Source organism: Balaenoptera acutorostrata, chromosome 5, assembly GCF_949987535.1.
Source record: "Balaenoptera acutorostrata chromosome 5, mBalAcu1.1, whole genome shotgun sequence".
In the NCBI taxonomy this organism is placed as follows: domain Eukaryota; kingdom Metazoa; phylum Chordata; class Mammalia; order Artiodactyla; family Balaenopteridae; genus Balaenoptera; species Balaenoptera acutorostrata.
The window spans coordinates 47,758,302-47,786,129 of NC_080068.1; the positions used below are offsets into that span (position 1 = coordinate 47,758,302).

Consider the following 27,828-nt stretch of genomic DNA (forward strand, 5'->3'; position numbering starts at 1 on the left):
TCGCCGCCGGGTCCGCCGGGGTGCTGACGGCGGTGGCCGCCCTGCGAGCCGAGCCCGGCCTGGGCAGCGGCAGGGCCGTAGGACCTCGCGCAACGTCCGGGCTCCGGGGCGGGGGCTGCGGGGGCGAAGCCCCCTCCCCGGGGAGGCGGGGCCTGGGCGAGCTCCCCGCTTGGGGAGTGGCGGCGGCCGGGAAGGATGCATCAGAAGCTGCTGAAGAGCGCACATTATATCGAGCTGGGCAGCTACCAGTACTGGCCCGTCCTGGTGCCCCGCGGCATTCGCCTCTACACCTACGAGCAGATCCCCGTGTCCCTCAAGGACAACCCGTACATCACCGACGGTTACCGGGCCTACCTGCCCTCCAGGCTGTGTATCAAAAGGTACAGTCTGGCCGCCTCCGCTGGGTGCGCCTGGGGGGGCGCGCCGGCGGCCCCTCCTCCTCACCTACAGCCTTTTTGTCTGGTCCGCCTGCTGCTTTCCCCGCTTTTCTCCGTGCCCATCATTTCCTAGCTGCCCCAACCTTTTCATCCCTTTCTGCCACCTCTCCTTTCTCGTTGTCTTTCCTTCTTCCGCCACCGGGCTACTTGATCCATGGACTAATGATAGTAACAATGATCATAATCACTAACTCCTGTGGGGCTTTGCTCTTTACAAAGGAATTTTACATCCTTTATTCCATTTGGTGCTTATCGGGATACATGTTGGAATCGACCCCACTGACAATGACTGAGCCATACTTGCCCCTGTGTATACCTAAGTTTTGTTTATTTTAAAGGCAGCCCTATGGAAATGCAGATGTTTGGGGCCAGATAAATGCCTGTATAATAGGAAACAAGTTCACAATGCCATACATTTAGAAATCCTGGTGTATTCATTCAGCAGATAGTATGGAACCCCTGCTAGGTGCCAGGCACCCTACCAGGTCCTGCAAAGAACAAGCAGGTATGGCCCTTGTTCTCATGAAAATACTGAGGTCTAGCCTGGGGGACACATATTAAAGAGCTAATTATACTATTACATAATAACCATTGTGAAAAAACGCTGTGTGGGAAAAGCACTATAGCAAAGAGAGCCTATAACAGGCACTGCCCTCCACTAGAGCACTATAGAAGTGTCTTTAAAAGAGGAATTTCTTCATCATTTAAACTCTTAAAATTGAGTCCCTTGAAAGCCTGGGTGTAAAAAAACAAAACTGAAAAATGAGTGTTCTAGTTATTAGACTAGCTTTCTGTTAAAACTCCCTATGTGTACTTAATTACAGGACCCCACTTTAAGAGAATTAAGGTACCCATGTTGGTTAGCTCCAGGTCACTGTAGTGACACACCCCACTGCTGGAATGTGAGCCATTGAATTGTTCAAGCAGCAACCACATGTTTGATTCTTGATCTTGTTTTTGGCATGGTCTTACCCCAGTTCCGTTGCCCTGCCTGCCTTTAAAGTGCTTTTCTGACTCAGGGTCACAAGGTGACATCACTGTCCGTCCCTACTTGGCTTCGATGCATGGCCCATGGTACTTCACAATTTGAATCCTGAGTGCCATTTTCCTCCCCTTTGACTCCTTTGCATAAGTTATTACAGAAGAAATCAGAGCTGGGCCCTGCTATGGATGTAGAGTTCCACAAGGATAGAGCAGGTAGTCAGTTGCCTTAAATAGTTTTATACCCACCTCTGCATTCTAATAATAGGGTCCAAATTTCATGGATTAAGGAGTGAAATATAGTGCTTTAGATCTTGGGCTGTTGAGTAAAAAAGACTTGGGTGTGCAGATCTGCCACTTAACGGCTGTGGGACCTTGAACAAAAGTTAACCTCTCCCAGCCTTATTTTCCCCATTTGTAAAAATGAGGGTAATTACAGTATATGCCTCAGAAAGTAGTAGGGACAAAATGGGACTGTGTATGTAAAATGCTACACAGAGCCTGGTACATAATAAGCTCTCAATAAATGGTGACTTGTTATCACCATGGTCATTGAATTTGAAGCCAAATAGATGATGATGATGAAGGTGACTGTTGATTTTGAAGCAGAACAGAGTATAGGTCTAACTTCTCATAGAATAAGAGTAGATCCCCTACTGGGGATATTCTGCTAAGTGCTCTTCCCACCAGCTTGGTCTTTTCCAGGTTCAGCTTTTGCCCTTTGTCTAGAGGGACGAGGACACATTTTGGATATAAGGAGAGGTTTTGTACGTCACAACTGTTCTGCCAATACTCTTGTTAGTTGGAAGGAACATGCCAAGATTATGCCTCTCTGCTCAGTTAATGAGTGTATACTGGGTTTCACCAATGAAAAGTTCTGAGGCAACAGGCAGAATGTGGTATTGGCTGTCAAACAGTCCTGGGGTTAGATGCGTCTCCTCACATTCCGGCATCTCTTCCCCCACTCCCCAATATAAGTAGTTTTTATACTTGATGCTTATACAGGATAAGCCTGAAATCCACGGTACAAGATCCACTTTATCTTTGGTGATCGTCTGATTGTGTGAGACCCTGCTATGTTTATGACATGGGAAAATGTGAACCATGGTGACTGCTGCAAATTCTGTATTAGAGTTATACGTTAGTGCTTACCAATAAGGATTCTGAATCAGTGAAGGTCAAAGACTTTAGTTTAAACAAAAGATTAGATTTTGCAAGAGAATTTTAACCTTTAGTCATGACATCACCTTTCGATAATCTGATGAGTCTTATCCACAGCTGGAGAAACATTTCACAAAATTAAGGAAGGAGCTGGAAGGGACTTGAAGCAGCATCTAATCCAGCTCCCTTGTTTTAGAGATGGAGAAATTGAAGCCAGAGAGGTGAAGTGACTTGCTTATGATCCCAGAGCTAATTTGTTGCCCAGGGTGGGAGTGAAGGGACACTGAGCCTCCTGACTCTTGGTCGGCAGGGAACACTCTGCACCGGCCTGCACTGCCAAGACTGCTTAAACTCAAACCAGTTAGGGCGTATTGAAAGAGGGCAATTAGTACTGATAGTAAAAGTCACCTCCTGTCGTTCCAAACAAAGAATAAACTCGTGCCACCTGGAAACTAGTTTGGTTTCAAAACAACCACAGCAAAGTTGTTGCAGCATGCCTGTCTTTTTTTTTTTTTTTTTTTTAAAGGACTTGATCTTTTTTTTTTTTTTAATTTATTTATTTATGGTTGTGTTGGGTCTTCGTTTCTGTGCGAGGGCTCTCTCTAGCTGCGGCAAGCGGGGGCCACTCTTCATCGCAGTGCGCGGGCCTCTCACTATCGCGGCCTCTCTTGCTGCGGAGCACAGGCTCCAGACGCGCAGGTTCAGTAATTGTGGCTCACGGGCCCAGTTGCTCCGCGGCATGTGGGATCTTCCCAGACCAGGGCTCGAACCCGTGTACCCTGCATCGGCAGGCAGACTCTCAACCACTGCGCCACCAGGGAAGCCCAGCATGCCTGTCTTAAAGGACATTTCCAGCGGATCCATTTGCATTTATCCTGCTTCTCTCAAGGCCATTTAACTTTGCACTTGCATGTAATGAGTACTAAAAAGGTATTTTAAGTTCGTGCCTAACCTTATACTTAGCGGGTTTTCAGATACCTATTACTGAGTGTCAGAGTATGGTAGCTAGCACCCAGTTTTAATCTGCACATTCATTTCTGTAGACATTTAGCATCTAATCTGAGCAAGACACTGTGCTTGGAACAGTAGTGTCATAAAGATGAATCATGCCAGCCGTCAGGGAGTTGATAAGCTGGAGGATGAGATGGAATTTATACATAAATAACTCTAATTGAGGAAGGAAATGGTAAATATAATAGAGGTGAGCAAGAAAAAACTGTAAGATCCCAGGACTGATGGAGATGGTATATCAAATTTAGAAAGGTAAAGATGGGGTTAAGGGCTTAAAGTAGCAAGTATTAGATAATCCCCAAAATTGTCCATAAACTTTTAAATGCTGACAGTGAGCGAACAGATATGAATCTGAGCTGCACGTTTGGTTTTTTCCAGTTTGTTTATTTTATCTAATGAGACGGTAAACATCTGGAGTCATTTGCTGGGTTTCTTTCTCTTCTTCACGCTGGGAATATATGACATGACATCTGTGTTACCTTCAGCAAGTGCATCCAGAGAAGACTTTGTAATTTGTTCTATTTGCCTTTTCTGCTTCCAGGTAAGTCATTTCACAAACGCTATTATTGGTAAAGAGAACTTTAGTCAGACAAGCTTGGGCAGGTGACCTTACTTCACACCCACAACTTGCTTTAAAGAGCCCCCAAAAAGCATATAGGTTAGCTTATTCAGTTTCATAATATAAGCATCCAAAGTATGTTTTTATGAGAGTGTATTTGGATGTTATTAGAGTATATTTGAAATCCAGTAAGTTTTAAAGATTGAGAAAATTTCTTTCTTTTCTCTTCCTTTTTTTAGACATCTCTGCTTTAAGATTAATACAAAGATAGGAATCTCTGTACTGTATTTGCTGACTAAAGTAGAACTCTGTTGTCTGCTTAAAACTTGTTTGGGAAGATTTCTCATCTTTTATATGTCTATGACTTTTGTATTTGTTGTTTCCATACTGTCTTAATTTTAATGTCTTGTTTTGTCGGCATTAATATTTTCTCTCACTTTAACGTTAATTTCCTTTGGGCCTTTTACACGTGCCTGATTTCAGATACTTTCAGTTTCTTCTCCTCTGTAGCCTCTTGTATGTGTTCCTCAGCACTTTAATTTTTCTTCCGGGATCTGTAACAAAGTGCCTTTAAAAGTTATGTTTAATAATTTTTCAAACAGGTAATTCTGAAAAAGAAAACTAATGTGGAACAAAATCCAGTTGATATTTTTTAAATTTAAAAAAAAATGCAGAGAGTACAAAAAATCATAAAAATGAAAAGAAGACGCTATCATGCCTCTCCCTCCAAACGTAGGCCAGCACTCCCTGCAGTTAACCTGCTGCTACTCTGAGAGGGGAATCGATAAGTAAACTGCACAGGTGTTGCTTTCATTGTGTAATAGTCAGTTTCAGGCCTTCATCATTTGACTCAAAACTTTGGACTTAAATGATCAAGAAACACACTGGGAACATCTCCCTCCCCCTTTTCTTCTAATTCTAGCTCCTAGAACCATATTTTAAATTTCTTTGAGGGAAAGAATACTCTGTATTTTTGTGTTCTTATTAGAAGATTATTTTTTCTTTAAGTGTTTTTTAAAGTGTACTCTTTCTCAGGTTTAATTTTTGTCCTGATCGGAGCCTAAACATCTCTTTAAAATCTATCCCAATTTTTTAAATGGAAATGAATCAATTTCTCCATACTTAATTTTTAGATGTATCTTATAGACTAAGATGTGCTGAATATAAGAAAAATTGGTTTATACTCTACTGTTATACAGATATTATCTCCTTTGAGGATCCCACATGTTTTCCTCTACCCCAGGCCTACCCTTTATCCACCCAGCCACAGCTGATGTTATTTCAGGAAACACACATTCATTTTCATAGTGGTTTAAGAAAGCAGTGCATTGCAAAACTGAGAAGACGAAATAATTTAAAAAACTGCCAGTGAAGAAACACCCAAAGTGTTTAGAGTGACTTGCTCAGGATTGTTCAGCAGGACAGTTGAACCCTCTTCTCCTAAATGCTAGTGCAATGATCTTTCTGTTACACACAGTACAGCTTCTAAAGGCAAATGAGCACATCTTCCCTACTTACAAATACCATTTTTATTATTTTTATTTTTATGAAATTATATTTATAACTTGTTCACCCAATTTCCCCAAATTCTTAGAGTCAGCAGGCAGCATGGTAAACCATAAATATATGTATTAATATTGATTTACATTTCATTTTTTAAAGGTATAACATTTTTACTCTTTTCACTTCTACCCTTTTTACGTGCTCAGTGCTTTCCTACCAACCAGATTAATAGAGTACATTCTGAATAGTAGAATGTAATTTTAGGGGCTTTGAAGTCTTTCTATCTTAGAGAAGAATAGAATCTGAGAACACCTTTCCCTAGATTCAGTTCATTAGCATTCAGTTCAAGAAATATCTTTTTAATACCTCTTATCTATATCCAGGCGCTAAGCTAGGCATCGTGAATACAGTGCCGAACAAAACCAGCCTGTCGTAAAGATCAAGTCACCCAGATAGGTGAGCAGAAGCGAGAGTGAGGCAGGGCACTGAAGCAGAAAAAAGAGTGCCTAAAGGCCCAGAAGCTAGAGACAGCTTGGCACTTTCTGGACCTGTAGGTGCTGGTGTTTGTGGTTAAACCCTAGGAAAATGGAGAAAGGTGAGGCTGGAGAGATAGGCAGGAGGCAGATCCCGAGGTATTTGGGTATCATGGCAAGGAGCTTAGACGTGGGATGTCATGCTTAATTGCCTGTCCACCTGGACGGAGTGAGATACTCCACAGGAGGAAACTTTCCAGAAAACGGAGACATACTCAATGTCAGATAATTTTTCAGTCAGTTTTTTAAGCAACTCTAACAACACGTCCCTTTTAAAACAGAGCATACTAAGTCTAGGTTAACTTTTCTAAAACTCAGATGTTCTCTCTGAATACCATATATTTTACTTTCCTCTTGATACTGTAGTTTTTCTCTTTCCACTTCTATTTTCCTTTTCACAATGAAATTAGCTTTATTGTTATTATTACTATAACATATACTCATGTAGAAATTCAAGCAAACACAAAAGTATTTGGAAGAAAAGTCATTTGAAATTCCACTTCCACATTTGACATTTGGGTTCAGATTCCTCCAGACGTTTGTGTATCACAGCTGCCTCACACCTGCCTGCCTACCTTTCCTATCTACCTCCTTCTGAGCTGTGGTCATCTCTGCACTTGCTGTTTTGTGTCACTCGGCATTGTGACAATGAGATCTTTCCCTGTCAGTGAGAATATACACCTTCATGTTCTCTGAATTTACTGTGTTTTATCTCAAGGATAATCAGAGAAAACAAATAACCAAGCTTCTTAGAGTTATGTTTAATTGGGTCAATAAACTCTGACTTGTAGTAGCCAAAGCCACAGACTGTTAAGGATTTTAGATAGTGGATGAAGAAATGAGATTGTGGCTAGGAACCTTGTTTTGAATATTGATATTGAGGCTATGGGGACTTAGGTTTGTTTAATGGCCAGACTACAGAATAGCTAGATGACCATTTATCTGGCCCATTTTCCCTACCCCCACTGTCCCTGGCTTAGTGTAGGCTCTAGTCATTGCTTCCTAGGGCTATGCCTGTAACCTCTCATCTCAGCCTTTCTGTAAGGGTGCGCTTAAAATATTCAGAAGTATCACACAGAGCCCATAACACTGAAGTTAAAACTCCTTGATGTATAGGATGTCATAATCATATCATGAAGAAGGCCACATAGCATTCCTTAATGATGCTGTGTTTCTCAATATGCTGCTTTTCCTGTGGGCCCTCCAATAAACCTGTGCACACCTTTATTTATGTCCTTGATGAATGCCAGGTCAACTTAAGGTGCAGCTCAGGTGGCAACCCTTGTATGAAATATGTAGCTCTTTTCCGCCCGCTAGCCCCACCCCCAAGTACACACATGCACCCACAGACCTGGTACTCTCCCTCCTCTATTTTCTAACTGTGCTCTGCACTGACTTTTCCTATAGGACTTCCTACATCACCACTTGTTCACTTGTTTCAGAAAAATCTCTTTGAGAATAGAGGTTTCATCTTTGTATCCCCACTGTATGACACGCAGTAGGTATTTAATGACTAGAGGGAGTTCAGCAGTAGAAACCTTATCAATCTTCAGAGCAACTGATAGAATTACATTAGCTTTGCTCTCAATTTGATAACGTACAAAGTCAGCATAAGTCATAATTATTTTCCTTGAATGCAGCAAAGCTATGTTTTACTTAAAAGTAAACTCTATACAATGAAGTCTCATACAGACATAAAAGGTCTTAAATTAAGTGAAAAAAACAAATAGCAGAACAGACTATGATTCTGTTTGATTAAGAAGTATATATGGTGTTCTTGTGTGTGTGGACTTCTATATCAGGTGTTTGATACGTTCATTGAAAATATCTGGAAGGACACAAAAAGATGTTATCAGTGGCTCCCGCTGGAGAATAGACTGACTGGGAGGGGTTTATTTTTTTTTACATCATACAATTCCATATTCTTTGATTTATTTTTCTTTAAGGACATATATTCTGTAGTAAGTAGTTTTTAAAAGGAAACTTATCCATAGATCACAATAAGCCTCAGTAGATTTCCTTCTACTACACTGTTCATTAAATTTTTTATGTTATAAAATAGTTATCATTATAGATTTCTTTCTTTATGATTGTTGTCCCCATTTTACCCATGAGGAACTGAGGCTTAGGGAAATGACATATAGTCAGGCACAAAGCTAGGGTCCATGTCCAGGTCTGTTTGGCTGAAAAGCCTGGACTTCACCACTTCCATGAACATCATGCATGAGTTGCTTTTGTTTTTTTGTTTGTTTGTTTCACTTTGCTAAGATTTGTTTTATTTTCCATAGGTCTGTATGCTTTGCTCTGTGGGCTATCATCTTTTTTCCTGCCATCGATCAGAAAAAACCTGTCGAAGATGGATGGCATTAGATTATGCAGGAATTTCTATTGGAATACTGGGCTGCTATGTCTCTGGCGTATTTTATGCATTTTATTGTAATAATGTAAGTAACTTAAAACATTTTACATTCTACCTTTCTTATATAGGTCTTGGGTGTTCTTGCCATGGTTCCCTTGAACTTCTGAATAAGCACATAATTAACTTATAGAAGAAACGAAAGTCTGGTGGAGGCATAAACTCCTTTTTCAGAAGGGCCCTGTGATCTCTAACATCTATTATCAGTTCCTATTCCTTTCACTAACTTGGAAAGGAATGGAAAATAATATATATATGTTGTTATTTTCTGAAACTTAACGTAAACATTAAATTATTAATGTTTCCCCACTAAACCCATATAGCTACATGGTTCCTCAGATGTACATTATGTATCTTTTATTTTTGTGTTTATAGAGTTGAAGGTAAAGTTAGCACTTGTTAAAATTATGAAGCTAGCTGCTGCTTTCCATTTTCCCTTCTCATCCTTTACTCCTCTCTCAGTGAGAAAAAAGCAAAAGGTATATCTGCGAGTGTGTTGACCCATATTCTTATGTAAGAAATATGTTTTCCTTTCCTTAGTCTTATGTTTGGAGGCAGGCCTAGAGACAGACCAGATGGGTGGTGAGTGTCTTTAACAAACATGTGTCTATTGTGAGTTCTACATCCACTCTTCTTTCTGACCCTAAAGTTACAAAAGTCAGTTTTTGCCTTGTGCAAAGCAGCATTTGAAACACTGTGATCAAATTATACAGCAACTGATCTAAATATGCTGGCCAACCAAACTACCCCCTCTCCTCATGTCTCAGCCAAGAAGGCAAACTGAATCTTTCTGAGGGCTCAGTACATCTCAAGGCCTCCCATTCAGAAGGTCCCCATCGACCCTACTCTCTTGTCCTCCTGCTCTCCTACCATACTTTTTTTTTTTGTTTTCTGCTTATCCTTTTAGTTCCTTCCCTTACAGAGCCAAGACTGAGCTGCTCTCCCAGGGGCAGTGTACCTACTAGTCACAGGACTAGAGCCTGTCGTGCCCGAGCCCTCCCCGTGGAGCAGGTGGTCCAAGCCGTATCCCCAGCCTTCACTTTCTAGGAGGATTGGCTGCGGTGCAGGGGTCCTCTGACTGCTGGGAACTCTTAAGTAGGACCTTTGTTGCTACGCAGTAATAGAAAACTGTCAGCACTGCTGGAGTGTAAAACTAGCAAAGCGAAAAATCATAATTTGGTTTGAATGTAAGAACATTATTAATTGTAGCCACTTAATACGTGAGCCATTTGCTTTTTAGGCCTGATTACGTTGGAACATAAGCATAAAATTAAATGTACATGCCATTTACCTTGTAAATTGATTTGGTTTTAGTAGTAAACTATTCATATCTACTCACCTTTCACAACTTATTCATTTTGCATGAAACTGTTTGTATCTTTAAAAAAAAAAAGGCTCGTGAGTACAGTCATGTAATATTAGAATTGTTTTGTTTATTATGTATTTCTCTGAAACCTGTTTTTTGTTTACCTCTTCCCAAATATATCTGATCATCAAAGAGACTAGAGGGACACTTTTTGTAAATCTCTTTTCAGAAAAACTAGAAGTCCAAGGTAGATTAAAGAGAAAAAAAAAAGACTGTTAGAGCTAATACAGTCCATGATCATTTAAAGGAAAAGTTTTCTTCCCTCTGGTATCTTATCATTTCCAAATATTCAGTTGCTATAGTGGCTCTTTACCTTTTAAGGAACACAGGCTGCTTTGAGAATGAGATTGGAAACCATGGACCCTCCATCCCGGATAACGGCCGTTTAGGCACAAACTGACCAGTCATTTTGACGTGTGAATTTCAAGAAGTGTAATGGTCCCAGAGAAGTCCTTGGAGCCCAGGTTAAGAACTCTGTCCTAGGTGATGCTAACTTTTGAGCTTCAAGACCAGCTTTTCAGCTGCTCATTTAGATACCTAAATATTCTCTAAGTCCTTCAAACTTGATATATTTTTAAATGAACATTCTTTCATGCTTCCCCATTTTCTCCCCCCAACACACACACACACACACACACACACACACACACACACACACACACACACTCTGGACCATCTTTGTTCATTTGCTCATTAGTACAAGCCATTTGCATGGCCTTTCATACTAGAAACAGTTGAACCATCCTCTACTGCCCTCTCGCACATCCAGTCAACCACTAAGACTTTAGTTTATTTCAAAGATGTCTCCTGAATCTGGTGCTAACATCTACCTTGTTCAACAAAAGTCCATGCTCCTATTTTCTCCTTGAATCAGTTATTCTATAATAATATCTGCTAGCTGGCTTCCTGTCATCTCTCTCTATTTTTCACTGATGTCGGAGTTATTCTAATAAGTCAGTTGGAAAAACAACCACGTCATCTCCTTCTTCAAGGACTCTGCTTTTCCCTCAGTGCCAGCGTGGTAAAGTACAAATACATAGCCCGACAGTGCATCTGCCTTTCAGCCTCCCTTTGTAAAACTTCCTTGCTCTGTGTGCTGTTCCTTCTCCTTGAGAGCTCCCTCTTCTCATGAAAATCTTATATATTCCTCAAGGCCCAGCTGAGATGTCATTTCCTCTGTGAAGCATTTTTTAGCTAATCCAGGCATCAATTGCTCCCTCTTCTGTAGTTCTACAACATTCTCTTCACAACTCAGTTACAGTATTATCATTAGATTATAATCATTTGCTTATATGTCTGCCCCTCTCATAGCCTATGAGCTCACCCTCTGAGAGAGCCTCTGTCATAGTCGTCTTTGTTTCCACAGGACTTAAATCGCCCTGGCATATAATAGGTACTCAGGAGATGCTTTTGTGTGAATAAATGTGTTCTTTACCAGCTCACTTTGGGGTCTGGTTTATCATCCTAAGAAACCTAGCAGTCGTATGCAACGTGCGTTGTTTTAAGGAAGGGAGGCAATCATGTTTGGAAATGAAAATACCAAATAAATAGAGTTTGGAATGTGTAATGTAGAAGCCAAAACTGAAAATTACTCTTTTCCTTCCCGTATTGTTAATAACAATTAAAATGTGATTTCCTTTCCTCCTAGTACTGGCGGCAGGTGTACTTGATCACAGTGCTTGCCATGATCCTGGCGGTATTCTTTGCTCAGATCCATCCCAATTACCTCACACAGCAGTGGCAGAGGCTCCGTTCTGTCATCTTTTGTTCCGTTTCGGGATATGGAGTGATCCCTACTCTTCACTGGGTTTGGCTCAATGGAGGAATCGGTGCTCCTATTGTACAGGTAGGTTGAGTGCAGTCAGTATTTTTCCCATTTTTTTTTTTTTGTCCTTTCAATTTTATTCCTTTCAGTAAAGTAATGTAATCAGGCCAAGAAGGTGGATCTTTGTCATTTGAGGGCATATTTCTAATTGCATAATGACGCAATAATTTTTCACCTCTATATAAATAAATAAACATACCTTGTAGTGGTAGAAGTCTAACTGTTTTCTTCTGAGATGTATTTCTATGAGATGACACATTCTTAATTCTCTTTCTGTTACCCATAGGTTGTAAATCCCCAAGTCCTTACTGTAGAGGAGGACTCCCAAGTTTCCAGCTTTGTCATCTGAGGCAGGGATAATGCCAGTAGGAGCAGTTGATTTGTTTGTTTGTTTGTGGAGGAAAAGGAGTTGGGAAGGATTTCTTCTTGGACCTGAGTTTGAGGTACCCGTGGGATGTAAAGGTGGAAATAGGGTCTGGATTTAGCTTGGAGTTCGAGACTGGTGATGGAGATTTGACAGTCATTTCTGTCTTGGTAGCTAGAGCCGTGGGAGCACATTCCACCCAGCAAGGAAAATATATTGAAAAATAAAAGGCAGTTAGTTATTATGGGAGAACAGTTGGAGTACATTAGGAAGAACCTCAGTGAGAATTCCTCAGCATGCTTGAGAAGGGAATTAGAAGTAAGACTTAAGTTCTTAGAGATTTATATTAAAATGCCTTAAGTGTGTGCTAGAGAGTAAACTTGAGAATTTTTAACATAACTAATTATGCCAAGAAATCTAGAAGAAATCACATACACTTGTTGCAATGGGACCTTTAGGGATTTAAATGCAGGTTTTATTTAAAGGAATTATATCTTTTTAGAAGGGGGGACTAAAAGTAGGCTTACATACTGTTGGCAGCAGCGTGGTGGAAAGCATCTGCGTATAAAACTAAAAAGAAAGGAAGTCTGTGGTGTAGTGAACTGAGTGATATGATCTGGCTGTTTTGCCAACTTGAGGATGACGGTGATGCTTTCTTTATAAGATGAGGAAATTGGGAGAAAGGTGAGACAGTAGTGAGGAATAACTTCAGTGATCCTGATACCTGTGAAAACATTGTTTTTCTGACAGTTTCGATGCCCAGAAAATAGAATGGGGAAGTGCCACTCTAGATTTAATCCTAACCAGAAATGAATAACTAATTACTGACATAGAAGTGAGTGAAATTTTGGGATGAGGGAAACACATCTTTTTATGCTTATCGTGACAAAGAAAGAGAACCAGACCCATTAAGCCAGTAGATTTTGAAGAAATTCAGAAAAGGAAAAAAAAAAAAAAGAAAAAAGGAACCATCTTGTGTTCAGCAAAAAAAGATGGAAAGAGAGGCACATAACCAAAGATGAAAAGTTCCAAAGAGCTAACCCTGGGAGGCAGGGTGAAGCTGTGTTCTAGAATGTTTGCAAAATCTGAGGTTGATTAGTCTGAGGATATAGGATTTAGGGGAGGGGGCCCATGATGATTCTCAAATATCTGTTAGAGGGAAGAGAAATAATTTCTCTTTATTTCTTCAATGGCTTCTTGGTAAATTAGGTTTATAACCAGAATTAGGAACAGCATGTATAAATTAGAGCTGGCTGATTTTCTTAGAGCAAGGAAAAGCTTTCCAAGAGAGCTGTGAGATGGACTCCTTTGTAGAGTAGTATTCAAGAGAGCCATTTGTCTGGGACGGTGGAACAGATTTCATTGTTGGGCCAAGCCTCTTGGCTCTTTTCCAGCCACAAATCCCTGTTTAGTCTCTCCTCATTCAGCTGGCAACGCCATTCCCATACGTATTCCACCCAGGCACCTACGCTGTAGATGGAGTTGGACGCCCTTAGGACCTAAACTATGTTGAAGCTTCAGCTGCCCTGGTGCCCTGACCTTTAGGGTTGTCTCTGTGTTCCACTCCTCTGGACTGCTTCCTGAAGTATTGAGAGCAAGCTTTCTCTCATTGGAGACTGTCTGCAAAAGCAATTCAGATTTAACACACTTAAACCCCACCTATGAATTCTACTCCTGTGTGTTGTCTAATTCTATGAATTAGATTTATAAGAAATTGAGAATTCAATCACAGTAGGCAAGATCTGCGAAAAAATATGTTTTGCTTTTCAGGACTTTGCACCCCGTGTAATTGTGATGTATGTGATTGCTCTTCTTGCTTTCCTATTCTACATTTCCAAAGTTCCAGAAAGGTATTTTCCAGGTATGTATCACTTATATAATGGTTTTCTAACTTTATTCTAAATATATAGTGGAGGTATATGTTTCAGAGCATCAAAACTTAGATTTTTTTCCCCAATATTATTGATTATAGAATGGCTCTTCTCTTCTCAAATGTTATCTAAAACTTGAACTTTCTAATGGCTTTCACAAACTTTGTCTTTAACTGTCACAATATGAGTTGAGTCCAGTAGATAGGGTCACCACCATTTCATAATTATGAACTACCAGCCACTGCTTTTTTGTGGAGCACTAGTTAGCAATTACCATTTACTTCTTTGTATACCAGCTTATGCTTAAAAATCAATTTATCAATATATGTGCGAGATCCATAAAGCAAACAAGAGGCAAAGTAAAATAACAGGATAATGAAAAGAAGCCAGGTTTAGGATTACTTCATAATGTATCTATCGTAAGTTTCTATAAAAGAAAGCCCGTCAGTCTGGCTTTCAGCTTCCTGGCGCCCAGTGGTAAGAGGAAATTAATCTAAGTTAAGGGTCTTCATTTCCCCAAGATACACACAATCCAGGAACTTAAGAGAAGGACAGATTTCCCTGCTTCTTCAGTCCAGAGGAAAACGTCTTCTGGTAGAAAATAACTAAGAGGACACCGGGTAGAGTGAATAATGTTCTCCAGAACATGTATTTGCTTGTTTAGGAGCTTCAGCTCTGGAGTCAGACTGCTTGGGTTCACATCTCCCGTCAGCCACTTTCTAGCTGCATGAGCTAAATAAGTCACATAAGCTTTCTCAGCCCAGTTTTCTCTTCTGAAACATGAAGATAATACTTTTCTCTCTTGGGGTCATTGTGCGGATTAGATGAGAAAGTGCACATGAAACATTTAGCACAGTTCCTCACAAGTAGTGAGCACTCAATAAATCTTAGCAGTTGTTATTATGATGCCCCTCAACCCCAGTTTCATAAATGAAATATGTGGCTTAGGAAGGGACAGAATGATGCAAGTCCAGGTGACCTTTGGCTCAAGTCAAGAATAACAAGAGACATAAGGCAGTGGTCTTTCGGTTTGGGGGCTAGAAGTAGGGGAGCAGTTTAAATTCAAATTGCAAATTGTCTTCCCTTCTTCCTGGGTTAAGAACCTCTTCCACAGTGAATCAAAGATAGGACATGCCACTCGTCATGTGTGTTGGGGAAGAAGAAAGGATGAGAAACCCCGAAGTATAGAATGAATAGACTGCAGAACCTCAGGCATTCCTCTCTGCACTTGACTTTTCTCCACTGAGTTTTAAATAAGGACGGACTACAAAGAAGAACCTGAATATAAACATTAGGATTTGGGAACATAACTAGGACATGTCCCTGAATTGAAGACCACCCATCTGCCAGGCAGGGTCAGAATTCTCCTCAGAAAACAGTTTTGGTAAAATACATTTTTGTATCACTTTATTAATAATTATTTTATTATTAATTTTTTCTTCATCATAGATGTAGAAAATTAACCAATGAAAGGTGTCTACACTCTGTGATTATGGCCATAGTGTTTTTAGGCCTTAAAATATTCAGATCAAAAGTTCCTACTTGGGGACTTCCCTGGTGGCGCAATGGTTGAGAATCCACCTGCCAATGCAGGGGACACGGGTTCGAGCCCTGGTCCAGGAAGATCCCACATGCCGCGGAGCAACTAAGCCCGTGCGCCACAACTACAGCTACTGAAGCCCATGCACCTAGAGCCTGTGCTCTGCAACAAGAGAAGCCATCGCAATGAGAAGCCAGTGCACCACAGCGAAGAGTAGCCCCCGCTCGCCGCAACTGGAGAAAGCCCACGTGCAGCAACGAAGACCCAATGCAGCCAAAAATAAATAAATAAATTTATAAAAAAATTTTTTAAAAAGTTCCCAGTTGTCTAATATAGGGCACCTATAAAAGGTCAAACGTTATGTAACTTAACTTTTCTCAAGATGAGCTTGACATAAAACATGCCCCATGTAGCTGAATGTGTGCAAATACAGGTACATTTGAGCAGAGATACAGAGATCATAAAAACTGAAACACTCCTTGTCTGGCCAGTCCTCATTTATTACCTGGCTCTAAAGAGAAACATGTTGTAGTGGTGGTGGGATGGTGGGTGAATACTGTGCAATCAAAACATTTAAACCTAAGAACTTACTTTCAGCTCAGGTTAATTTTTTTTTTTTAGTATATAAACATCACAGTGGTATTTGATGGGTTCAGGGATCCCCAAGATGTCCATGGACAGAATTCAGTGAATCTGTGATACTTGTATTACAAACTAATCAGTTTTCTTGATAATCCTCAGTGTTTTATGCTTTTAGAAATGAGTCTGTGAGCTTCACTAGGCTGTCAAAGTGTTCCATGGCACCAAAAAGAGGCTAAGAACCTCCACAGAAAAGATCCTGTTGACTTACACTTTAAAATCTACTTACTATACTGATTATTATTCTTGGTGAGAGAAGACAGAGAAGGTTAGAGAATATTTATAGCATTGGCCAAAAAGTTCGTTTGAGTTTTCCCATAAAATATTACAAAAAACCCAAAGGAAACTTTTGGCCAACCCAGTACACATTACGTGACCATAGAAGCACCATGAGTAAGAAAAAATTATTTACATTTAAATGTCTATGGCTCTGTATTTTGTTATTTATTTTGTTGTTTTCCAAGATGCTTCCCACATGTTAGTTATTTAATCTCCTTGGAATTTAAACTTGTTTGACCACAAAGAGAAATGAAGTAATTTTCCTAAGTTGTATATGAACTAATCAGCCTTAGTTAATTAACTCATTACTAATTACATTTTGCAGATTGTTGCATTCGTCTGATAGCACAAGATTCAGGTCTGAGCTTTCTCCTTACACACCTGCTTAAAATAAAAAGTGCTTCAAGTAGACTTATACCCAAACACAACCGTGTATCTGCTTCATACCTAATAAACTCCATGATTTATAGCACTAATTTGCTTCTCTCATGTAATGTCTTTTCTTCACCAGGTATATAAGTTGAGACATGGGAGACAAAAGGTCAAATTCCTGAAATTAACCACGTCTTAATTTTGAAAAGACATTTGGAATAGTATTTCTAAAATTCACCAGTATACTTAATGAATTTAACACCTTACAGTCACACTCAAATATGAATTAACATTTTTTTAGAAAACACTTCAGTCTGAATTAATCTCCAGTCAGTCTCCAGGTGCTCTGAGACTGCCAAAATCTTTTTGCTGCTCAGTCATATTTCCAGGGCCAGAGATGGAAATATATTTTTATTTTAATATCAAAATAATTACAGTCGATATTCTTTTCTCTCTACCTTCCCTTCCAGGACAACTAAACTACCTCGGATCAAGCCACCAAATATGGCATGTCCTTGCAGTAGTGATGTTATATTGGTGGCATCAGTCAACAGTGTATGTCATGCAGTACAGACATAGCAAGCCTTGTCCTGACTATGTTTCACATTTGTGAATTCAGGTATGGCCACCTGGTGTATTCAGTTATTAAGCAATATATAACAGGGAGTTGTATACCCCACTATTTCTAAGATTCCCATTAGTTTTTCCTTTTCCCTCTGGTTTGATATATCATGAGTAATACTTTATAAAAATGGAAAAATATACTTGGGGATCTGTAACTGTTTGATGGGCCCTTAAGACTACTAATTTGCTGCTTGTACAGAAAGTGAAAATTAGTTGGCATTCATAACAAACATCTGAATGACGATGAATGTGAAGCCAGTGTAGAAATAGTACTTTTACTGAACACCAGCTTAACTTCCTTAGGAAGGGCTCACCTCCATTATAAAATGGAGTCCTCTTGTGTGATTCCTTTAATAGGTGATACTTAGAGTAGATGATCAAGTTTAAGTGCCTAATCAAGGCAAGGGTTGCGATAAGCCTGTGTTTAACACAAGCTGATCGTGATTTTGAGTAATCACTGGCCTGTCAATGTTTGTGAGAAACCGGCACTTAAGATATTATTTCCTTCAGCTGTAGGTTCTCTCCTCCCTAGGAACATTGGATTTTTTAGTTTGCTAGAACAAAAACTTTAAACCCCTTCTCGTTTAAGTTGAGAGAGGCGTTAAGAAAGGGAAAAGAACTTGCATTGTCATTTCCCATCAGATAAAAGTCATGTTAAGAACCGATTACATGACCAGGCAACAAATTCTGTGCTTTAATAACCAAGTTATTAGCCATTTAAGCTTTTCAATTTCAAATATTATTTAATTCCATATAATAATTGAGCTCCTGCCAGTAGACGGTAGATTTGGGGTTCCAAAATTCCTATAACAGAAGACTTTTCACTTCTCTTGAGTTTGCAGTCTTAAATTTCCTGGTGATGGGGGTTCCCAGGTACATGGGTGCTACTTTCAAGGGCATAGAATCCAGATGGCCCAGTTCTTGACGCTGAAATGAACCTTAAGCCTTAGAACAAAGTCATGCAGATGCCCCAGTTGATGACATGATTATTCACCTGTGCTCTGGTCTTTCTCTGTTTATGCATGTGTTAGTATTGCACTGATAACTCACAGTATTGATATACACTATCTAATATTTGGGCCTGAAACTGCATTGTATATACTTAAAAACTAGATCTCGCTGCCCCATCATACAACATAGCACTCTTGTTCTCTGGTCTTTTCATATGCATAAGTTAAATCCCATAAAGCAGTCATTCATAAAAACATGTTGTTTATTGGAATATAAAATATTACCCAAGTTTCTTAATGGGTTGACAGGAACTGCTTTAAATACTGGTGTATCTTCAGAACATCGGAATTTTCTAAGTATCAGGAGGTGTTGCTTGATGGTGACGCTTATTCCCAAAATGTCATTTATACCTCTGATATTTGGAATGTTACTTTAACGTGCCTCAGTTTATGCATCTGTAAAATTTTGTATTTCTTTTCAGTGTAGTGCTTTTGGAATATGAATCCCCTAGTATCTCAGCAAGGAGAATTCTCCCCCAGTAGGCTAAGGGTACACCACATTATACCCATGATTAGGATGGAACGCCACTTTGAAAATGGCCATTTTACCTCATAGGGCCAGAAATTTGATTCATATGCTAAGTGAAAGAAGATTTTGGTGAAATGATAATAGGATATATTTTCCCTAAAGCATCCCTTATTGGCTTACATGGTATTATTGCTTTTAAACAGGTATGTTGTCATTTTGGTCAAACAGAATATACTGCGTAGTTATAATTAATATAAAAATGAAGGAGAAGTCCAGTTATTTTAGGTCTGGCGCCATTTTTTTATTATAAAATCTTCTCAAAATAAAAACATATTGAACTTTAAATTTCATTTTCTTTTAATTTTTAGAAATAGTCTTGTTTTTTGTTGTAGTGTATGAATTATTTAATACTTGCCATCTGAATTAATCGATAAAAAGACCATACTTTAAGACTGTTCTTGAATTTGAAAAGCATACAGGTCTGACTGTAAAGGAGAACTAAATTATACCATGTAAACATTTCATCTTTTTTATGAAAATATTAAATATTTTAAGAAAGTTATTTTTATCTTTACTATAATGTACTTATTATAAAGTAGGGAATGAATGAATGTGGATTGCTGTCAACTATAAACACTTCTGTATATCAGCATTTACTGACCACCTACTGTGTGCACATCACTACTGGCAAAATTTTTAAGACGTTGTTAACATTAAAGAATATTTAAAATTGCCTATGAATCTGAGCCTTGTAATAATGTATATTTATTTTTGTTTTGTAGATTTATTAAAATAAGATTAAAAGTACACTATTCAGCTACAGTACTAAAAAAGACTGGCTTTAATTTTACCAGTGTGTAAACTATAAAAGCTCTTTACCTACAGATTTACATTTTAAAATTATTCATGGCTGTTTTAAATTGTCTGTAGTGATTTGTAAGGTTGTAGTTAATTCATTTAAGAGAATTATCTTTCTATATAAAACCATTTTCAAATAGCAAGATAGTGCCTGTCTTTCTTGTTACACCGAGTGCGGTTCATGAGCTGCATGGCAAAATATGTATTATGTAAATAAACTGGGTTTACTAAATATGTTAAGTGCTGCTTGTCATTCTTTATAATACGTAACAGCTTCACAATCATATTTTAGAATCAGGAATGAAGCTTCAGGGAATGTGTGTCACATCCTAATGGCATCCCACCTGGACAGAGTAACCGATTTGAAGATTGTGATTGACTGGCATAAAGCTGTACAACTCTCCATTTGGCAGGTACCTACCTAGAGATATCCTTTGCCCTGCATTAAATATCAAGGGGCAAAGCCTGCATTTCTGGATTCCTGCTGAGCTGAGTAGGTCTGTATTCACTTGTAATCATCATTCTGGGTAATTTTACCCCTGCCGAAGTGTGTGCAGTGAAGAATCAGCTCAGCTATTAGGGGAGGGGCAGAAGTGTCTTTTACATGCATTTTCACAATAACTGTGTTTACACTGAAAAGAGCTACGGATGCTATTGGGTACTTACATCCCCTGAAATTCTGTACCATACTTCCTGAGTAGGATAGCGGGAGAATGATCCAGAACTGAAACTACCTTTGAGAAAACATTTTCAGAAAGGAGAGGTAGCAACAGTGGGGGGGGGTCTCTTATGAACAGTGAAACTTCCATCCTTAGAGGACAGGAATGATAGCCACCAAGGTGTAGTCATGCTCTACAAACCCGGGATCAAAAACACTGCAGGACACACGTGTAAATTCAGTACTGCCAACAGTCTAAAGCAAAAGTGAACTATCTTTTTAAATGTGCAACAAATAAAACTTCAAAAGCTCATGCTTTCAACAGGAGAATCTTAACTACATCTTACATATGACGCTGGAGCTGGACTTCCTTAAAAAGGGGTGAGCTTACTCAAAGTCAACAGCTCTAACTGCAGCATATATTCTTCTCGAAAGAAGTTAACTATGACTGAACAGTGGTACATCCCACACTGTTCTTTTTAGCTAACCTTTATCATCGGACATTTTGCTCCTTTGTACCGTTTCTTAAAAAGAAACAAAGCCCTTATTTTTCCACATAACTTTAGGTAAATGGTACTACTTACGAAAAGAAGAAGAAGTTCATTTCTAACAAATAAGTTGAATCTTTCCACAAGCCACCAATCTAAAACTCCAGTTTGTGGAATAATACATAAGATAATATTGCGAGCCGCATAGCACAGGGAGATCAGCTCGGTGCTTTGTGACCACCTAGAGGGGTGGGATAGGGAGGGTGGGCGGGAGGGAGACGCAAGAGGGAAGAGATATGGGAACATACGTATAACTGATTCACTTAGTTATAAAGCAGAGACTAACAAACACACCATTGTAAAGCAATTATACTCCAATAAAGATGTTTAAAAAAAAAAAAAAGATAACATTGCGATCTTGACGCCAAACTTAGTCCATCAATCCAATAAACAGGTTTCTCTTTAACATGCCAAAGCCTCTTTTCTGACATAATCAAGGACTACAGTATTTTATTTAAAACTAAGTATTTTTTAAAAGTTAAAATGTCACCAGTTTTTAAAGAGTTTAAAAAATAAATTAAATGTAATGCAAAAACTATGCCAAACATTCAAAAGGTACTTCAAAGTCTTATGTTTTTGCCATACCTTCATCGTTGTAAGTATCAGTAATTGTAATCCCTGAACAAGTTGTGTTATTGTTTTTGTAGTATAAATGCTAGGTCAAAATGTGTTTTCTTACTTAAATCCAAAACTGTGAGCCCCTTAGAAGAGAGATCTAATCTTACTCATTTTCTATTCCATTAGCTGGTGCATAATAGGTGCTTAATGTCTGTCTGTGGTGTAAATGAAAGAACTGACTAGAAGTTTGCATCCAAAACTTTTAATAAGATGACAAATAATGAAAAACTCTGAAGTCACTGATTATAAAGAATATGCAATCCATTTGGGATTTATTGCATTTAAAGAAAGCAGATTATTAAAACAGTAGGTATGATAAATACAGTAAGAAAATAACTTTAAATTTCAAACAAAACAAAGTGAATGAGGGACAGGATTCAGTCAATGAGAATAAGCAATGTAAAGGCAATATAGTACTAAAATCAGTTAGTGCTTAATTAGACATAGGAAGAAAAAAAAAAGCAACTGATTCTGTCTCATAAAACAGTTTTCCAGCTGTATGTGAGGATTGAAGTTAACTTTAGAAAGTATGTTTTCAACAATTAGAAATATAATAAAGATGTAAATCAGGTTTATTAAAAGTTAAAGTTATTTGCTTAGTGGTACATAAAAGGCTTCAGAAAATTCAAGTTTAACAAAAAATGGAAGTGTAATCAAAGAAAGTGCACTTAAAGCTGTTTGCCAGCAATTAAAAAGTAGCTTACTATTACTATTCTGCTTACTATTAGATGACTTTTCAATCACAAAAAGAGCGTAGGAATAAAAACAATTCTCTTTCAAAAGTAGTACAATTTTTAAATAAAAATAACCCCAAATGATGGCCATTTGCATTTTCATCTGTCTACCTTATTCTTTTAGTGGCTTTTGTAAACCCTCACCAGGAGTGAATGTTCCTTTAGTAATGATTGTGGTTGCAATTCCATTTAAAATTTAAAAATTCACATTAACTCCACAGTAGAGAGGTGTAACATGTACATGCATGTGTGCGTCTATATATTTACCCTAATATATAAACACGACTGTGTATAAAAGTTTTCAAATAAACTATCATTGTTATTCTCACAGTAGATCTGTCAGCTCAACATTGGCCCTAAAATGATGCGTAATTTTGCTAAAAAAGAAAAAAAAAAGAAAGAAGAAAATGTTTACTGCACATTCTATATATATATTAAAACAAATGTACCCAAACTCCTCAGAACTAGTGATACTAATACACGTGTACCTTCTAGCAATGCTGATATGAAGTACCACAACCTAAAATAAACCAAGCAGAGAGGCTGAATAGTAGAAAAACTACTCCGCCTGATGAACACCAGAGTAGAGGAGGGGTCTCCACCTTAGTATTTCCCACCAGCAAGATGAGGACAGCAGTCTATCAATCACTGTCACACAATAAACAGGGTAGGATCAAAAGCTGCTTCTATATACAATTCCAAATAATGTCATAACTGTGCCCACGTACACACACACACACACACACACACACACACACACAGGGATGGGGCGCGTAGTGGAAGAATCACACTCTTTCCCGATGGATACTTTTGAATAAACATTCTAGTCAGTTAAATTTTCATCCAGCCTACAACCTCTCCTCCTCTGCCTAATATCTATAACCAAGCAACTTCTTTTGTGTCTTAGCAGATACATTCCTCAGTGCCATAAAAACTGATCTTTTTAACACTAACATTTTGCTGAAGTGATAATATTAAAATAAGCAAATGGTCCACTTTTAAAAAGATGATTCAAAATCAATAAGCATTATTAAAGCTGTTAGGACAGAAATAACTTTGGCCTCAGACTTTTGCTAGCTTCATAATATTTTACTTCCCTTAGTGATGTTCAAGTATTACAGGTTTAGAGTTATGACTACTTTACATGCTAAAGAAGCACAGAGGACAACTGATTAATACAAACATGATTTCTTTTCAACTTGCCTTCCTTAAGCAAGAATTGGACCATCCCATAATAGAGCCAAACTTTTACTGAGTGCTGTGTACCAAGTATGTGTTAGGCTCTTTCACACGTCTTGTGAGCTTTATTCTCATAATTCTCATAAGGGAATTACCTGGGCATCAGCTGTGTGGAGTGACTTACAACCTAACAGTAGTGGGAAAACATGATGGGAAATGGAAAGCAACCCTAATCCTGTACTCCTTGGGAAAATGCCTCTACTTCAACACAAAGGAATCTCCCCATTTCTATCCCATTGGGTCCCCTATTAAGTCCTAAATGTCTCTTCTGAGCTATAATCTCAAGAGAAAAGTCACTGGGCTATGATATAATAAACATAAGAAGGTAAATATTTTAAACAGTGTCCAAGTGTTTCCTTAGAATTTATCCAGCATTATAAGCCAAAGTGTCTATCAGTATCTAAATCATTTAAAATTATTCAGTGTATTGAAAAACAACTGTAAGCAAGGCCTTGGTATCAGACAGACTCTAGGTATTTCATGTTTACATCCCAAGGAAACCATACTAGTTCATCCCTACCGCTTCTAAATTAAGAAACTCATGAGGTCTAGCAGAGACCAAGGCTAAGGACTAAAATAGTCAAAGAAGCATATTGTGTATACATCAACCAACAGATTTCATTAAAAAACAGATTCTGTTTGATACAAACCTACTGTAGTTCATGAATTTACTATGTGTAATCATCAACTCTTCACTTTTAAAAGAAAGTATCACTTGAATCTACTTTGTAAAGTTTTAAAGCACATCTACTTGAGCATTTGCATTAGCAGTATTAATCAACCTGAGAATCAGGAAAAAAAAAAAAAAGGTGCAAACATAATATTTGCCTTTGGCACAAGGACAAGTAACTGGTGCACTTGGGCTCTAAAAGTACAGCTTTTAAGCAGTAATGAATGTCATGCTTGGTCTGCCTCTGCTTCACTCTGATTCACATACTGCTTCCCCCTTTGTCCACAAAAGTTGTATCTGATTTAAAACATAAAAAAGAGAGAAGCAATAAAAAATAGATGGTTTAGTTACGTATACTTTGCTTCTTTCCAAGTTTAGAACTGTGAAAACAGGCAAATAGCTCAACCCAACTGGGGCACTATAATTAAGAGACTCTAGTATGATGACTCATAAAATACATTTCAATTGGGCTCAAAGAGAGTTAATTTAAAATAGAGCAATCGAGGAGAGTGCCAGTTGAAAAAGAGTTTTCACCCTTTTTTTGTAAATAGCTTTAATGGTTCTAGAAACCTCTAAGTGTTAATTTGATAGGGAAGGACAGTTAATTATAACTTAAAATAGTTGGAGACACAGGAAGCACAGATACTCTATTCACATTAATTCATAGGCGTGATTTCTATCTTATTAAACAACTTCTATAAAACCTCAAGTTTCTAATTAGGATTTGTGATGTTAAAAAAAAGGCAATTTGGTAGCTGGGTTCTTTTCACTAAAGACACAGTCAGCTAGAGATGCTAGCCCCTGGTCATCTGACACCTCACAGCCACTCTCAGATCTCCTGTTACTAGTGCAGAGGTATTTGCAGCAGGATGCGCGAGTCCTGCCGGTAAGGCTTTGTGGGTTTCGCTGTTCTGTGCACTTTATTAAAACTACTCCACCCTCCAGACCTAACTCAGAAATTGCTGCTCACGACTTGGGGAATAGTTGGCGAAGGTGGTAATTTAATAAAGCACATTATTAAATGCAACATGATTTTACATTGTAAACGTCTCAAAAACTCAGGGTTTTAGCTACATATTGTTCCCTAAAATAAAATCTCTATATGACCCTTGTCCTCACTCCCAGTTTCTCCAATAATCTGCTTTACTAGGGACATGATAAGTTTTTAGCAAGAAGCCATTCAAAACCAGAACATAATGTGTTCCTGAAGTAGAGTGCTTTTTTTCTTTGTATCATTTTTTTTCTCTACATTTTTCCACCTGTCAGATATCTCTCTTTAGTTTTTGTTCAAGGTGTCTACATAGATATTCCATATTAATGGCACTTGTTTTTTTAAATGAAACAGTTTTAGGCACAACAGTCAGTGACCTCTGGCTCCGCTTTGTAGAGAAAGGTGTAAGGACTAAAATCTCTGCACTCTCCAGATAATAACTTCCTCATTCTTTATGAGAAGTGGATTTTTTTTTTCCCCAATGTGGAAATTAGAAGAGACCTTAAAAAAAAATCCACAAATGCAACTTGTGTATGTACAAACAACCTTAGTTTTAAATGCTGGATTCTGGAATGAGCCTCGGATACGCGCACACACAAGTGACATTCTGTTATAAAAATAAAGCTGCAGCTTTCCAGTCCCTTTTCAGGGACCACACGACTGGAAAGGGCCCACACGCTTCCCCTGGACTTCTGTGCCTTCACGTCTGCAGCTGAAACCCCAGGTTAGAGCTTGCCATTTCGCTCCCTTTGCTCCTGCGTGGAAGAGACGTGGAGTTGCTACCCTGTGCAGATACTTCCTTTTTCTATTTGGTTTATTTAAAAATCACCTATGCTGATTGACCTGTAAGAATGAATGATATAAAGAGCTATACAAATAAATTTTCTTTCAAATTCAATTCATAAAACTATTCATACTTTTTTCTTTGAAACAGGAGTTAATAAGAAGAGTCCGTCAGAAGTTATCTACTGTTTAGAAGGAAACGGAGCAGCACCGAATGGGTCCAATTCGACTGGCTGGGCCTGTTGGGACTGATGTGAGGTGACGCTTTGCACCACGAGTTCTGTAAAGGGCACGGCACCAAAATCATCCATTTTCAACGCATCTGCCCCGGGGAACGACGCGTGGAGTGAATTCGGCCTGGGCCGCCCGGGCAGGACGGGGTTGTGGTCGGCACGGATGTCGCTCAGGCCCTGATGCGGGGGGTGCCACGGCGGGTCCGGAGGGTGGAACGGCTTGGCCCCAAAGGGGTCCAGCAGACCCTCATCGGCTTGCAGGACGTGCCCTCTGTCCTTCCCGTCGGTCAGGGCAACGCTGATGTTCTCCTTGGAGTCCGAGATGGTGAGAAATTCATTGCTGCTCTGGGAGTCCCGGCGGCCCACCCTCTTGTGCCTGCGGGCCCTCTCTGGGGTGCGGTAGGCGGGCTTGGCCGGCTTTTTGGCGCCGGTGGGCGTGCCGTGGTGCCGCTTCCCGTTACTCTTGGCCGCCTCCTGCTTCGTGCGCCTCTGGCGGGAGGACAGTTTCTGCAAGCTGCGCTGCTTGACTTTTTGCTGCTGGCTGCCGGTTATCTCCTCAAAGGGCACCAGCCCAAAAAGGTCCTCGTTGCTGTCGCTTTTACTTGCTGACGCGGGCAAGGGCTGGAACGGAGTGGAGCCAAATATATCCACACTCTGCGGGCAAGCGGGGAGAGCGGGCGCGTCGGGCACGGGTACCTTCTTGCTGAAGGGCGCCTTTGTGAAGACATCGAACTCCTCCGGCTCCAGCCCCGCGGCGGGAAGCCGGCTCTGGGGGCAGGGGTCCTGCTCCGGCTCCCCTTGGCGGGGCTGCTGAGCGCGCGCAGCAAAGAAGGGGACAGCGCCGAAGACATCGAACTCCGGTCTGGGAGGCCCCGCTCCGACGTCCGAGGGTAACTGCGTGGGCGTGAGGAGTGCTGCGCTAGGGTCCTGGATCGCTGCACTGCCAGCTGTGTCTCTGTAGACCGGGCTTGCGCTGCTGTACTTGGCTTTGGCCTGCTCGTAATCCGAATCGGAGCTGTGTTTCTCTTCTTCTTCCTCATCTTCAGAATCCATAAGCAGAGGCCTGTGACCCAGGTTTTCCGGCTCCGTGTCGTCATCGTTAAACTCTCCCTGTTCCCCCTGAAGAACTTCTTCGTCCTCTTGCTCTTCCTCTTCGCTGCTCTTAGGAGAAGGGGGGTCTGACTCAAAATCACTCTCGGATTCATCGTTCCCCTTCTGCACTGGACCGTGTACTGATGGATTCTCTGGGGGTTTCTTTGCAGTCCGGTGGTCTTTAGATACTGGGCTTGCTTTGGTATTCTTGATAGGGTTTGCAGTGCTCTTTTCTTGATTCATGGATGAATGTTCAACTTTCTTTTCAGGAGAACCTGCAGATTCAAAGAAAAATTATTATATCATTCCAATGCATTTCAAAAACCATTTGCAGTAAACATTATGTACTAACACAAAGCATTACAGATCACTCACGGCAGTTCCCTTAGAGGAAGATGTAAGGGCAGTTCTTTATTATTAGGCTTGGGGGATGCACCTGGCCTC

At 39.6% G+C, this 27,828-nt stretch overlaps 2 protein-coding genes across 8 annotated transcripts in view; one reads left to right on the forward strand and one right to left on the reverse strand.

The window, feature by feature from the left end:
• PAQR3 (progestin and adipoQ receptor family member 3) lies at positions 1-26,348 on the forward strand. 5 transcript variants are annotated; one of them, XR_449607.3, is made up of 8 exons: positions 1-380; positions 3,969-4,131; positions 8,474-8,629; positions 11,616-11,813; positions 13,927-14,017; positions 17,328-17,476; positions 20,111-20,231; positions 26,211-26,348. XR_449607.3 is itself a non-coding variant. In XM_007165596.2 (7 exons), exons 1-6 carry the CDS (start codon positions 196-198, stop codon positions 17,468-17,470), a joined length of 936 nt encoding a protein of 311 aa, XP_007165658.1. In that variant the 5' UTR covers positions 1-195; the 3' UTR covers positions 17,471-17,476; positions 26,211-26,337. The 5 variants fall into 5 exon arrangements, 4 of the variants coding, with proteins under 4 accessions (XP_007165658.1, XP_007165657.1, XP_007165660.1 ...); XM_007165596.2 differs by lacking the exon at positions 20,111-20,231 and having other exon boundaries at positions 26,211-26,337; XM_007165595.2 differs by lacking the exons at positions 20,111-20,231; positions 26,211-26,348 and having other exon boundaries at positions 17,328-20,044.
• Positions 21,829-27,828, reverse strand: part of BMP2K (BMP2 inducible kinase) — a 124,371-nt gene continuing 118,371 nt past the window's right edge. For all 3 annotated transcript variants that reach the window (XM_007165601.3, XM_007165599.3, XM_007165600.3), the window contains one exon: positions 21,829-27,659. In XM_007165601.3, the coding sequence (XP_007165663.2) occupies positions 26,242-27,659 (1,418 nt within the window). In that variant the 3' untranslated portion in view covers positions 21,829-26,241. The remainder of the gene's footprint in view (positions 27,660-27,828) is intronic.

Excerpts from the sequence above, each read along its gene's own strand:
- PAQR3 (XM_007165596.2), top strand. The coding sequence starts at position 196 with ATGCATCAGAAGCTGCTGAAGAGCGCACATTATATCGAGCTGGGCAGC. Across the intron at positions 8,630-11,615 it reads ATGCATTTTATTGTAATAAT|TACTGGCGGCAGGTGTACTT; the intron begins GTAAGTAACTTA and ends CTTTCCTCCTAG. Across the intron at positions 14,018-17,327 it reads TCCAGAAAGGTATTTTCCAG|GACAACTAAACTACCTCGGA; the intron begins GTATGTATCACT and ends CTTCCCTTCCAG.